Source organism: Salminus brasiliensis, chromosome 8, assembly GCF_030463535.1.
Source record: "Salminus brasiliensis chromosome 8, fSalBra1.hap2, whole genome shotgun sequence".
In the NCBI taxonomy this organism is placed as follows: domain Eukaryota; kingdom Metazoa; phylum Chordata; class Actinopteri; order Characiformes; family Bryconidae; genus Salminus; species Salminus brasiliensis.
Genome location: NC_132885.1, coordinates 37,850,066 through 37,865,460, shown reverse-complemented (window position 1 = coordinate 37,865,460; position 15,395 = coordinate 37,850,066). Strand labels below are relative to the sequence as shown.

General features: G+C 40.2%; 1 protein-coding gene across 1 annotated transcript in view; it reads right to left on the bottom strand.

The window, feature by feature from the left end:
- The window catches only part of kif5c (kinesin family member 5C), a 55,144-nt gene that overhangs the window by 23,956 nt on the left and 15,793 nt on the right, over nucleotides 1-15,395 (bottom strand). Inside the window, exons 2-10 of the mRNA XM_072686518.1 lie at nucleotides 12,047-12,134; nucleotides 11,318-11,391; nucleotides 7,804-7,908; nucleotides 6,780-6,828; nucleotides 6,615-6,670; nucleotides 6,201-6,288; nucleotides 4,946-5,070; nucleotides 4,151-4,255; nucleotides 3,620-3,768 (exon numbers count right to left, since the gene is read on the bottom strand). Of these exons, the coding sequence (XP_072542619.1) occupies nucleotides 3,620-3,768; nucleotides 4,151-4,255; nucleotides 4,946-5,070; nucleotides 6,201-6,288; nucleotides 6,615-6,670; nucleotides 6,780-6,828; nucleotides 7,804-7,908; nucleotides 11,318-11,391; nucleotides 12,047-12,134 (839 nt within the window). The remainder of the gene's footprint in view (nucleotides 1-3,619; nucleotides 3,769-4,150; nucleotides 4,256-4,945; nucleotides 5,071-6,200; nucleotides 6,289-6,614; nucleotides 6,671-6,779; nucleotides 6,829-7,803; nucleotides 7,909-11,317; nucleotides 11,392-12,046; nucleotides 12,135-15,395) is intronic.

Sequence of the window (15,395 nt, the reverse complement as noted above, 5' to 3'; positions counted from 1 at the left end):
CATGGAAGTGACAGCCAAAATATAAATAATGAATTTCTTTTGTCCATCATGTTAATTAATGATGCTTTACTACATGCAATTAAGCCTAAGAAGTAGTTCAGTCAGCCTGATCTCACAGTGAAAATGTCCACATTGGTCCACAAAAACAACCAATATGACCAACGTCCACAAACGTCCCCAAACAGGGACCTATATGGTCGTTCCTATGTGAGATCATGTTGCTCCAGTTGTAGCTTAAATGTTTAAAGCAGCATTATGTGTTTCTTACTCCAGGGCTCCCCCTACAGTTGGGAAGTGTATTTCCCACTGTGAGCTATCACTAAAGGACATGCATGCCTGGGCAAGCTGAAAGATACAGATCCATCACTGAAAGTGAAAGAAGCATGTGGTAGAGGTGAGGTGGTAGTGTAATATTTCAGGCGTTTACACAAATATGACTCGGGTTATGCAGCATTAGGCAGTTCTCACAAGCATTACCTGCCACATTGTCACACAGTGCAGTTAGCAGCATGCCGAGCCCAGACTGGCAAGGATAGAGACGCTATTCTCATATCGCAAGTCAATGAAGCAATGAAGTTATTTTGAGGTATAAATGCTACATAGTCTTGCTTTAAATAAGGTCTATTTATGCCATATATAGATATTTATTATACTTGTACTTGTTTAGGCTTTATGACACAATTTGGAAGCCAATGCATTAAAGATTTTGGTGGCATGCATTTACAGAAATTAGATTGGTGACAGTCTAAGTCCAGTGTTTGTTAGCAATTTTAGCCTAGCATCTTCGGTTATGCTAACTATAGAAGCAAACTTCAGATATCAAACAAGTCTTGACTGATTGACCACATCTAGGGTCAGTGATCAACCATGTTCATCTGATTTTTCACAGAACAATTCCTTTAAGCACTGATTTAGCAAGTATATGATTTCTAATTCACATTAGAAGTAAAGCCTCGAGATGGTAAGGAGACAGCAGTATGCACTGCCAGTCTTCTTTCCGGTTAACTGTCTGTATGCGAGTGTGTGTGTGTGTGTCTGACGGAAAGAGAGAGAGATAAGCAATCAGTCTTAATGACAAACACAGGATAGGCTAAACTGATTTGTAGTCACTTTAAGCAGCGGGCTCCTGTTTGAATAGAGCTGGACTATCAGCAGCCCACAGCTTGCCTCGCTGAAAAGAACTGGCATTCTCAACACTTTTCAGACTGCCGCCCACTGCCTTTACCGCAAGCGGACATTAATGCATTACTGCATAGAGGAGGGCTATATTTATCCTGCCAGGCATCGACTGTGTCCAGTGTATACAGTGATATATACATTCACCAGCCTATAGCAGCATACTGTGATATTAACATACTGTAGTGGTGGGAAGTTTACATACACTCATAATGGACATTAATGTCACAGCTGGGGTTGGGCAGCATCCACTTTTCTCATACGGTCAGACCATCTCAAAATATTACCGCGGTATACTTTATTACCCAGGGAAGGGAGCGTGGATTTCCACGCCCCGATTAGTACCATGCATGAGTGCACATGCGCAGTGCAAATTGCCCAAGGGATGCGGATCAAGTAGCAACAGTGCTGAGTCAAGGGTGGTATTGTTGCTGCCCTCATCTGCTAACTCGACCTCCATACTCCCCACTTGCTAGCAGTCTAATGTGAGCACTCAGTATGTTTAGCCAATGTGGATATGGCAGCATGGGTGTGACTTTGGTTAGCCAGCCTTGACTGTTTGTTTATCTGCCTTATGACGAGGCATCAACCAACGTTAAGATATCCTGAGCTTTTCATCTTAACCTTTAGTGGAGCAGGTGACTGGCTAGCTAACGTAGGTTAGCTAATCTACACTGAACCACCCTTCTGCCTAACAAGACACGGCTGTCACATTCAAAAGCCTAGCTAACATTAGCTGGGCAGAATAGATTGCTACTGGCTACCCGATTTACGATGGGTAACGACAAAGTAAGGTTTGCAAATAGCTCAGATGTATCTGTGTTTACGTGGCTTCTGTAGCCCCTCATCCTGCATTACTGCACCCTGACGAGACACTTTTTGGTTGTCATCAAATAGTTTAGGATATTTGAGCACTCTTCTCAGAACCTGAGCACTGAGCTCCTTGGACCTTCCCATTGTACTTCAGTGGGGGAGCCCATGAGCACAAAATACCAATTCTGGGAATTCTGGGGTCCACCAGTGGGTATTTTGGCACAATATTCACATGAAATGCTCTGTAGAGAACATTAGCTCACATAATTATATCTGGAGACAACAAAAGTGTGTAATAAGCAGCGTTTGATGTGATTTTTCCACGATAGAATCAAACAGTGAAAAATATGGAGTGCAGATTTGAACCCATAGAAACAATGTAAACTACAGTGATTAGTCATAACATTAGCACCACCTGCCTAATATTAAGGAGATCCCCTTGAGCTGACAGAGCTGACTATTTGAGACATGAACTCCACAAGACCTCCGAAGGCATCCTGTGGTACTTTGGTACCAAGATGTTAGCAGAAGATCCTGTAAGTTGTAAGATGTGTGTGTCCATAGATCTCATTCCATGGATCTAATACTTGTGTTGCTCACACCAAGTTAAATTCCTTGTATGTGTAACATACTTGGCAAAATACAGAGATTCTGATTCTGATCAATAAGTCTTATGTGCCCATAAGCCTGTCGCTGGTTCAATGTTCAATGTTCAATGTCCTTCCTTAGATCACTCTTGGTAGGTACTGACCACTGCATACCGTAAACATCCCAGCCTGATGTTTTGGAGATGTTCAGACCTCCAGTAGTCTAACCATCATGGTTTGGCCCATGTCAAAGTGGCTCAAATTCTTATGCTTATTTTCCCTGCTTCCAACACCTCCATCACCTTCAAGATCTGACAGTTGACTAGTTGCCTAATATGTGACAGGCGTCACTGTAGATGAAGATCAATGTCTTAAACTGTCAGTGGTACTAATGTTATGGCTGATCAGAGCAGATATATGCCTCACTGCATATTAAAGTTGTGTTTTTTATGCCAATTAAGCTGCAGCATCTGCTGGGGAACAGCCAGGTTGCTTGTGAGTGTGTGTAGTTTAACACACTGTTTTACATACAGGATGGCCTGGGGGATGCACAGATAAAACAGGAAGAGATCTCGTCTTGAATATGTACATTTATAAATACATTAATTTGATTGGATACACACATCTGTGGCTCTCGCTATCATGCTAAAAGAACACCCACATACGTATACTTGCATCACTCGGATACCGTTGATTGAATGTGCTTTTTGTTCAATAACTTCACCACATTTCGAAGGCCAATTACTGTCAAACATGGTGGATGCACTGTTAGGGCATGGACATGTATGGCTACCAATGAATCTGGGCTACCAGTGTTTATTGATGATGTGACTGCTGATCGAAGTTGCAGGATGAATTCTGAAGTATATAAAGGCATAGTAACATACATGGCACAGTCAGTCATCAGGATTCTGTCATCTTCCTGTATTATTTCAAATCATTGCATCGCTGCCATTATCCAGTGACAGGAAACACCGCAATGTAATGCATTCTCAAAAGGAAACTGCAGGACCATTAAAATAAGTTTGTGACTTCTGTCTTACCTCTGGCCGAACATGAGAGTGGACTTGGTCTCAGCCTCGTTAAAGACCGACGGAGAGCAGCAGATGATGATGGTGGTTCTGCAGTTACCGCCCAGAGAGTCCTGCAGGATGCGGGTCATCTTGCTGTCTCTGTATGGCACATGTGTCTTCTACAACAGCGGCAGCAATAAGATTACATGTTAGCATTCGAGCTCAGAATAATACTGACAGATTCAGGTTTACTCCAAATTCAACAATGATTCCCTTTTCATATATGAACTCAGGGAAAATGTCCAGAGAGTCAGGTCTGGACATTATCCGGAGTTGCCCTTTCACACATATAGCATAGAGCCGGAGTCATGTGCGTTCCTGGTATACGACCACAGAATAACGACATTCGTCTGCTTGGTAGAAGGCCCTAGAAAGTCCCATTACGACATATTGGTCTCTTGGATGCGCTTGTGTGTAAGTAATGGCCCAGATTGGTAGAGGAGAAAGAGTAATAGAAGCACAGAGGAAGATGAAACAGGATGCGAGTGAGAGTGTACTTACGGTTCCCTCAGCCAGGGCGGAGATGACGTTCCCCAGAGCAGACAGAGATTTATTGATATTTTTAGCTTCGTCCAGGACGGCTCCTTCTGCTCCCGTTTTACTGACCTGAGGGCAGGTGATACGGGGTGGACAGAGAGACAAAAAGGAGAGAAAGGTGTGAAGGACGTCTACCCACTAATAACACATACATATTTAACTGAACAGAACAAAACATAGACAGTGATAGTAGTAACACTCTGAAGCTCCACCCATCTAAATTACTTCTACAATATCAAACAGTCCACCCACTGGCCATTTTATCAGAAACATCTCTCTATTGGCTTCAGCTTGTCAGTGTACAGACTGTAGCCCATCTGCTGTTGCTCACTTTGTGATAGCCATCATCTAGCCCTTCAACAATGGTCATTTTCTAGATTTAATCTAGCAGTTTTACCAGCAGCACATGCACCCTACCACGAACACTACCATGCCAATGTTGCTGCTGCTAATATCTGATAGCCCTGTGGTCAGAAATTAGCCAATAATGAATAAGGCAGCGGGTGGCTGGCAAATTGTGCAGCAGCAGCAGATGGATGTAGCTACAGTCTGTAACTGTACACCGATATGGTGAACCTATGCTTGTACAGTGGTCAATGAAGATCAGGGTGTCTCATTTGCAAAGGTGGCAAACCCAAGTCCAAATCCACCCCAGGCAGTTGAAACTAAATCCTGGGGTGGATTTTATAACCTTCTGGACCTGGATTGGCCACCACTGCTAATTTGTATCAACAATGTCAGGGCTTCTGAAAGACAGACCTTCTCGCTACCAGCCAGGTCCACCAGGTAGAGCTTCCCGCTCAGCTTCTTCTCTGTCTCCATGTTCTCCTGCTTGATGTTGATGAGGAAGATGCTGTGGCTACGCGAGCTGTGCTCATTCATGTCTACGAAAGAAAAGAAATATTGTACAATTTTAGGACATTATGCAACATACACTGATGAGTCGAAACATTATGACCACTCAGTTAAATGAATTGAATAATGTTTTATTTTATGATTTTGAGATGACCTCATATCAGACCTCATGTGAAATATATAGTAGTGCTTGAAGGTTTGTGAACCCTTTGGAATTTCACCTAAAACTACATCAGATTTTTAAGTCCAAATAGATAATGAGAATTCAAACAAACAAATGAGACAAACAATGTAGACTTCTAGACTTTTTAAAGAATTTAAGTCATTTATTTACTAAGGAAAATGATTCAGCATTACATATCTGTTGAGTGGCAAAAGTATGTGAACCTTTACCTTAGCAGATACTCAGGTGTTTTGATGTAATGGGACAACAATCAGGCAGGAGTGAACACCCTGTTTTAAGATCTAATCTTTACACATGCTTTGAACACATGCTTGTGGAAGTGTATAGTGGCACGAACAAAGTAGATTTCTGAGGACCTCAAAAGAAGAGCTGTTGATGCTCATCAGGCTGGAAAAGGTTACAAAAACATATCTAAAGAGTTTGGACTCCACCAATCCACAATCCACAGACTGTGAAGTGTTATGTTTGGAGAAAGGAAAACACTGTATTCCATCAAAACCTTAATCCCATCTGTGAAACATGGTGGTGGTAGTATCAGGGTTTACCAGGGTTGGGCCTGGAAATGGATGTCAGAATATCTGTCTGTGAGCTGAACCTCAAAAGAAACGCCATGCAGCAAGACAACGACCCTAAGCACACAAGTTGTTCTACCAAAGAATGGTTAAGGAAGATTAAAGCTGATGTTTTTAGAACAGCCAAGTCAACAGAAATGTTGTGGATGGACCTGAAGCGAGCAGTTAATGGTAGGAAACCCACCAACATTACAGAGCTGAAGCTGTTTGGTACGGAGGAATGGGCTAAAATTCCTCCAAGCCGACAAGCGGGACTACCGGAAGAGGGTCACACCAGATACTGAAAGCAAAGGCTCACATTCTTGCCCCTCACAGATCTGTAATATTGGTTTACACACTTTCAAGCACCACTGTATGCTACGGTAAATGAATGGTCGATCATCCTAGTCCATGTGTTACTCACTTGTGACGGCTACATGGCGGTTAGCTTTGCCTTCATCAATAACGTCCATGACCTCCTCTGGGCTGGACACAAAGCGCTCTGTGCAGCCCTTTTGACAAGAGCAAAAATTAAACATGGAAACTTCCAAACCACAAACTCATGTATACTTGTAACAATAAATGAATATACAATTATACACTCCTTCAAAAATATGTATTTAATGATAACATATGTTTTTTTTGTTTAAATATAGCTCTGTTTGTTTTTTGTAATCAAAAACATTACATTGTTTCGTGAGTAAGCATTATAAAAATTGCTGTATTTGATTTTTCAAGATTCCATACCTCCCAGTTACACTTTTTTTACGCTCCCTGGACATGGGAGTCTGTCTGTTTTTAACTATTACAATAAGGCGGTGTAGTAGTCTCCACCTACCTTGACATATGGTACCCTGTTTTTGTCTTCATGGACAGCAAGGTTGGTCTTTGAAACTAAAGCAAGTAGACAAGAAAAACTTATTGTAATATTCACTGTCTAATCTGGGGGTATAAATTCAGCTACTCAGCTTCTCTAGAAAATTAATAAATAAACACATCTTACCATCCAACAGATCTCTGATTTTGTCCAAGTAAATCTCAAAATAGGAAACCTAAACAAAGAAGCACCCACACGTTACTGCAAACCCCAGAAAATACATTAGACTGTCATTTTAAGAAGCTCGGGTTAATAGGTGGTTAGGTACTATATGTCTATGTATATGTTTGTTTACACCCCTTCTAAGGAATGCATTCAGATGTGAAATGCACATACACACACACACACACACACACACACACACAACACACAGAGCTTGTCTCGCACTGCCACAAGTACTGCCAAAACTACTTTCTGGAGCAGAAAAACATCAACCTATTGGCACCATGCTGCCTAATGCCAGGCATTTGAGCTTGTGCCTAATGCCACAGCATTGAGCTGTAGAGCAGTGGAAGAACTGTGCTCTCTGGAATGATGGATGGTGCTCCATCCAATACTTTTGGGATGAATTGGGGATTTTAGGATGCGATGGGATTTTGATCATCCAACATCCTGACCTCACTGATGCCCTGTCGCTGAATGCAATCAAATCCTCACAGCAATTTGCCTCTCCAAAATCTAGTAGAAAGCCTTCTTCCCCGGACAAGAGATATGAGATACTACAACAAAAGCAGCATCAACTCTTTTTTTAATACCTTTGGAATTATTATTTTTTTTCCATAGGGATCCTTTAATGGTTTCTATACACTGGCTTGAGGCAGTGGAAAAGCAATGATCTGGACGCTTATTGAAGATGACCCAGACATATGGCTCAGGTAGGACTCATTCTGTCACACCAGCATGCGGCTCTTTTGCTGCGTACAATCTGGCAACCTTACTGAAAATTGCAGACTAGCCGACCCCACCAGAATACACACATTCTGTAATTATTCTTATTGATTATATTTTTATTATATTGATTATTATTTTTGGTGTTTTTCTGCTTTAGCACACCCACCTCAGATTAGCTGCACAGAATGGACTGTACATTTTAGGGGAATTTTTCAGTACACATTGATGGGCCCTTTTTTGGGTGTGTTCATGCTTTTACCTTGATGTGGAACTCCAGGTTTTCATCCATGGAGTAGATGTGGTCAAAGATGTCCTGAGCGATGCGGGGGATGATGCCCATGAGGTCAGGGTCATGGAGTTTTCCCTGTGTTAAAAGAAATAATGATGAAGAATGGTTTTATAGTATCACAGTATACAGTATTTCACAGTTCGTCTTTTGGTACCACTTTAAAATAAACCTACCTTTATAAAGTGTTTATAAATGGTTTAAAATAAGTTTATGAATGCTTATTAATTAATAAACAGATAAACAGATAATCTTATATTATCCTTCTTTTCTTCTTCATCAGTCAGCATTAAACCAGTCAGCCTCATCACACATTTAATAAGTTTGCTCATTTAACCACAGAGTTTAATTATTTAACCTCCAACAGGATGCATTTCAGACATTAATGATGATGTGGCATACATTAACATATGAAATGACTAAATTCACATTCTAATAATAGTTATAAAAGATAAGTAAAATAATTGTAAGATAAGTATCCAGCAAGATCTGAGGTTTAACAGTATAGATGATTATGGGTTCACTATTTGATAAACAAAAGACTGTTGCAACCTGTTTACAACCTAATTACAACCAATTGCAATTACAATTAATAAGCATTAATACACCATTTATTAACCCTTTATTATTAATATTAGTATTATTACTGTTATCAGACAAGATTTTGCATGACTGAATGAATGCTTTACTATAGGTATATTCATTTTGTCATGGAGGTAGATCTAAAAAGTCTCCCTGACTTATTATCATTATTATAAAATAAAATAAATAAATACATAAATACATAAGAAAGCTGCACATGAGGTGGAGCCTTTTTAGCTGGACCTATTTTGTATACAGCTAATGACAATTAATATTAGATTAATCTGCTGATGTTATATATATATTATTTGCCATTAATCAATTGACTCATTTACAAAACTCTGAAAGTAGTAAGAAATTACTGAGGTTCTCTGTTCTGTTGCATTTTTCCCTCTAATATCAGTATTAAGCACATGTACACGGTATGATTACCATCAATTTTCATACCCTGGTATACCTCAAACCGGTATACCGCTGCAATGATACCCTAACAACGATAGAGTGAACCCATAAAGTAGGTGGACATCATAATGATGAAACCTTTTCTAAAACCATTTCTGTTAACTTTACAGGAGAAGGAAAAATAAAATGAAATATGTAATATTGTGAAATATATAAAGAATGAAATTTCGAAGATTTTATTCCAAATCATTTTGGAGCGTTTCTATTGGACCGTTCATCAAAAAAGTTTGATACAATATGAAGATATATGAATTCTGACAACTGTCGGAACTTAAAACATGTGGAAATGTGAAAAAAACAAAAAATGTAGATATGTGAAAAGTTGACTAATTGTTCTGTACCTACATATGCTTATTTATATGTGTGTATATATATATGTATATATATATATATACACACACACACACACATCATATATATATGCTATCAATATACTATCATATATATATATATATATATATATATATATATATATATATATATATATGATAGTAGGTTAGTTTGTTGGTGTTTGTGCTTCTTTCAATTCTAATTCTAACATTAATTTTATAATGTTATTAGTTATTTAAGAATGTTTTATAGTGAGTAATCTTCATTCTTTCACAGTCTGCATCCGCTCTAGATGGCCATGAAATATGCGTTTGACCGCAGGCGGTTCATTTTGCTCCTTATTTTGAGCACTTCATATGAGACAGAGACAGAGAGACAGGAGAGAGAGAGAGAGAGAGAATGTGTGTGTGTGTGTGTGTGTGTGTGTGTGTGTGTGTGTGTGTGTTGGATTATCTGTATCAAATCTAATATCGACGTACATCATCTCCCTTGGTGACAAGAGAATGCAATTCAATAATGAAACTGAATGAAATGAAATCATCCCACTATTTGAACACTAACTAACTGGATTGTACCATAATCAGATTTTTGGAAGGTGGCGTATTGAAGTTATCCTGGTCTCTGTTAGTGAAGCTGTTAGCCTCAGGACTCCACCCGTGAAAACTGCAATTATCTGACTTCATATTCAGCTGTCTGAAAGAACCGGTCTGTTTCCAGGGAAACGGCTGCAGGCGACTGGCGGGCGACGGGCACTTACGTCGGCTTGTAGTGAGGACCGCGGCACAGTCCCACCTTGCCGACATCTTAGTCACGTTATGAAAGGCTGAGGAATCTCGGCATCATGAACGAGCCTTTATCACTATAGCAATGCTAACCCCTATTCAGTCGTTCTGATGCTTACAGAGAGATTTTTAATGAAAATGAGCTTTGAAGGAAAACCAGGAGACAGTCTTCTCCATCGTTAATCTTGTTTCTGTTCTCTAGCGACCTTTTTATAGGAACAATCAGGCTCCATCATTCTCATATCATCATTCGATCTCATATCTGCGAGGACTCGGATTGGAGAGAGCAGAATCTTGTATCCGGCTCTACTCAGAACAAAGGAGCTCAATTCTAGCTAAATTCTAGCTCTGTTCTTTTTGCACTGATACTAACTGATAGTATGCAGTATCCATCATAATTCCTAGCTCCCTTGGTAAACATATTATTATACGATAATATAAATGTGATTGCTTTCTGTTTAGGGTTTAATATTTCTTTTGTAATAATACAATTGGGACTTCCTAAATTAATCAATAAATAAATAATGTATTTAATCAATATACAAGCAAATAAATTCATTAAATAACTAAATAAAAATAACAAAACAGACATCAAAGCATTGTTAAACATAAAATCTAGGCTAAACAAAAAAACCAAAAGAATTAAAAATAAGGAAAACTAAAGAACTACCAATAACAAGTAAAAAAACAACTATATAAATACATATTTTTGTGATTTTAGCATGAAATATCTGGTAAACTCTGATGCATGCTCAGACTAAGGGAATAATTGTTGAGGAACTGTTTACTTCATTGAGTGGCTCTGAAAAAATCTCCTTTTGAGAACCCATATCTATTATTATTAGAGACAATTCTAACCAGAGACCCATCTCTCCTTAATGGTATGGAGCGACTGAACCCCACTTGCAGTATAATTTTAAGACGATGCTCAACTATCATTTAGTCATGACAGTCTGTAGAAATCAATGTGTTCTACATCAATTTCAGACTAAATATTAGCTCATTATTATATTAGGTTGCCTTGGTTGCTAACAATGATCTTTACTCAAACGAACCTTATGCTATCTATCGTAAAGCGTTTTCCAAAGTAATCTGAAGATGAGACAACGCTGATGAGATTATGCTGATTAACGTGGTTCATGGCACTGTTATCTTCCTTCTGATTGGCCTATAAAAATGAAACACTGTATCTATGGGTTATGAAAATAGTGACTCATCAAATCACACACGTTTTACATGATTCTGGAGGATGCTGAGTTGACCTGGGTGGCAGATGATATGTTAAACATGGTGAACATGAAGAGCTAAACATGGTGTTCTTGTGTTCATACCTCCATGGTGTGAGTCTTTCCTGATGAAGTCTGGCCGTAGGCAAAAATGGTGCCATTGTATCCTTCAAGCACATCTGGGCAACAGAAAACAAGAGGCAGTGTCAAGACAAATGAAACCACACTTACACACAGTTATCGTTTGTGTACTATGCTTAGGCTACATGCAGTGAGACTGAAAGGAGACTTCCACCCTTCTTTCAAAATAGGAAAACAATTGATCGGAACTGGATGGAAATCTATAACAATCTGTGTGTCTGGATTGGCCCCTTTCCTAGAAACCACATGAGAACAACTATACGACTATAAGAGTTTCAGAATCATGTTGATGGTACACAGACTGCAATATGGAGAAAAGCATCGCCATCATCCCCACTCTGGGCCGAAAAGCTGTGAACTTGGGTGGAGCTGGACGAGACGACTGTGTCACTCAAGTCAAATGTTGTAATATTACTCCACCGTCTCAGTCCACATGCTTCTTTCACTACAGATGCCAGTTCTGTATCTCTCAGCTTGTCAACAAATGCATGTGTACAGCTTTCCATGAGGGGGCGCTCACAGCATGCTTAATCTTTAAGGTAGTGTAAAGGTGTAAAAGTAAATTACGCTGTCCAAGGGAGCCAGTTGTCATGTAATGCTGCTTAAAGACTTGAGTGGGTTAGCGACATTAGCCATGTAGCTATTCCTTTAGCATAGACAAGAAATGTTGAGATGTCCTCCAGCTTATCTCACCTTTAACGATCTGTTTAGCGCAGGAGTCGTAGACCAGCTCTTGGGTTGAGTTGGGAGGCAGAACTCGATCAAACACATAGGGCTTCCCCTGTAAAAAAACAAAAACAACAACAAACGACAGAAATTTATTAGTAAAACTGCATGAAAAAGAAAAAACGCACATTTTAACATGTTCATTTTCACAGTTGTCCTGAATACGAGTCCGCACTCAGGACCGATTCTGGGCTTGTTTGGGGGAGGGGTTCCTAATCACTTTGCATCACCATGCAGGCGATAAGTCAAAGCAGTAATGTGACAAAATGAACCAATCACACAACCTCACATGCGGCAACGGGAGCGGACAGCTTCCACACGCTCAGAAGGCCTCACCAGAGTTCCCTACAAGCGAACCCCAGATCGGCGATTTCAGAAGGACCAGAGCACGGTTCTCTGGACCGCTCCCGGGCTCGGAAACAGCTTTCACACCTGTCCAAACATACGGAACCTGCAAAGCAAGCAGCCCTGGGTCCAGATATAAAAAAAAAAGCTCTAGTGTAAATACTTCTAACACACCTCGTTGTTAAATTGTGACTTTTTTGGACGATTTTTGCTTAAATCACATTTGAGTGGCTTTGTGATCCATTTCTATCTTTAATGAGAATGTGTCCAGCTCTGAAACGGTCTGCATGCACACCCTCAAATCAATAACGTTGCATAAGGCTGAATCCCAAACAGCGTCTTCCAGTAGGGATCTGTGCACACTAACTGAATCCCAAAGGAATCTTTGTTAGAAAGTTAAAGCACTCCCTACCTAAGCTCTTATGTTCATGACCTTTGTAGTGCAACTATGTAGGGAGTAGGAAGCCATTTGAGCATCAGTCTCTAATCTAAGCAGACATGTAGAAAGCACTAGAGAGCCAGACTTGAGTAGAAGTAGGAGTGTCTATAAGCTCCAGACTTAAGTAGAAGGACTAAAGTATTCAGCATTTTTGTACTTAAGTACTGCCAGTAGTTTAGTATTCTAAACTGTACTACTTAAGTACTGAAAGTAAAAGTACAGTACTGTGTTCTGTAGTTCTTACAGAAATCAGTCAAAAGTTTGGGTATCAGTGTTTCTATTATTTCAGATGCTCAGACTTAAGGACGGTCTCAGTTCCTCTGGCTGTAGTAGAAGGACAGGACTGTAGAAGACAGAGTTCATGAACTTCAAGAGTCTTCAGTTCACTCTCTAAACAAACTCGCCCAGAAGAGAGAGAGAGAGCTGAGCAGACCTGACTCGACCCGCCACATACAAGAGCTTCATCTGTAAAACCAGTGAGTAGCAGCTCAAACCCCTGAGCTTCACTCTCTGTAACCTCAACTACAGCTGAAAGAGCTCAGGCCATTCGGACACATACGAGTATTTGCAGGAGGTGAAGATGGAGGGGTTTCTTCCATCTGGAGATAAACTAACAGAGTTCTAGCGTTAGTGTCCTCACTGCAGCAGCGGAGTGAGAGAGGGGAAGAACGGCAGCATGCTCGCTCACGGCTCGATCGCCTCAATCGAACCCGGTGACAGCGCCATCTAGCGCTCTGGAGGTGATGATGTGGGTTAGAAATGATTCGTACCGTTTTATAATTGTAACGAGTGAAGATGCAGCTCATAAACAATGTAACGGAGTAAAAGCATTAAACTCATCCAAAATATGCAGTGAAGTAAAAGTGGAGGTAGGAGACAAAATAATACTGCAGTAGATACAGATACAGTATTGTAGTACTTAAGTACAGTAGTGAAGTACTTCTACTTCCTTACCATACATCTCTGAATCTAAGCAGATGCAAAAGTACCAGAAACACTTGTGGTAAGTGTGAAGAACCTTTTAAAGGTCTAAAAAAAACATCACTTAATGTAAACGTTTCCTACCAATATAATGATCAATGTAACCATGTTCTTATTTGCTCTAAACGGCTCTAATTCCACATTATTACAACTTGAAAACTGAATTTCGGTGCCTGCCTAGTAGAAAAACGTGTGAATTCTCATTAAGGTGACATGGTGAGGACTTGGATGTGTATGCTTTGTGTATGATATGTATGTATATGTATATGTATCTAGACCCACATACGAAATCGGCTCAGTTCTGATCTGTTTGTGTGTTCACACCATCTGATTCACATTAAAGCAACACTATGAAAAATTTTCTTTAGCCATTCTTTTTTATTTTTTTAGCTACTAAAAGATTCAGCCAGGCTAGCACTGCTGTGGATTCTGTGTGTACCTGCGTTACAGTGTAGTACAGTACTGTTACTGTATTAGCTACCTGTACAGCAAACTGGCTAGCTTAATAAAACTGCTTTTTAAGCCTCTGTTGTTTGAGAAAACAAGAGCTAGTCGCTAATCACAGACAATTTCAAGCGTTATTCTCACGGTCAGTCTATAAACACAACCTGTACGACCACCTAAATAGAGACCTGACCGAGAGGATGCTTTTGTAGAGTTACCGGATTTGTGCTAACTAGCTCTCTTACAGTACTCTTATAGCCAGTGTTTTATCTGTTGCTCAGTGAAAGCCACCGAGCCTTCATTTTCCCCATTTTCAGTTTTCTAGAAGGGTCGTGCAGCACCTGTTCAAGGGGTCTCGGCGCACTTGTTTAATGTGCAGTTGAAAAGGCAGCGTTCACACTTTCTGTAACAAACCGTGCCTACAGAGCAATCTCACCAGGGTTCGTTTTAATCGAACCGAAGCTGACAAGCAGAAACGCACCCTAAACGTCCTCTTCTGCAAGTTCTGTGCCATCACACATTCTCACCAGAGAGCTCTCTAAATCCCCAAATCACCAGAACTTACTGACTATCGCTTAAAAAAACAAAACTGATGCCCACAAAGCAGGAGAGGCCTGTGGGAAGATAGCACAGAGATTTCAGGTAGCTTCGTAATGTTACTGAGAAGGTTACTAGGTACCACCCTGGTGACCGTTTAGTGCCTCCTTGAAGAAACAGCTACATGCAGACTCTACAACCCACTGCCTACAGATAGGTCTCAAGAGAATTAAAGGAGTGTGCATCATTTAAGGGGAAAAAAGGAATGGCCTTGAGTGTAGCCCACCCCCAGCTGTCACTCAAATGTGAATACCCCAGAGAGCAACCCCCGCTACCCCTTCTGTTCCTTTGTTTAGAGCAAACCTTCGAGGTCCTCGTATATCTGAACTGGCCTAAAATCTGAAGAGAAGTAGAAGAAGCCCTCATTCGAGTGATCTGTGTGTCCGTGCTGTGCTACTGAATGATGGTAATGAGTAGCGTTTGTCGTTTGTACACCACATCAGACGCAGGGCTCAAAAATAGAATAGAAGATACACTATAAGGACAGAAGTATTGGGACACCTGCTCATT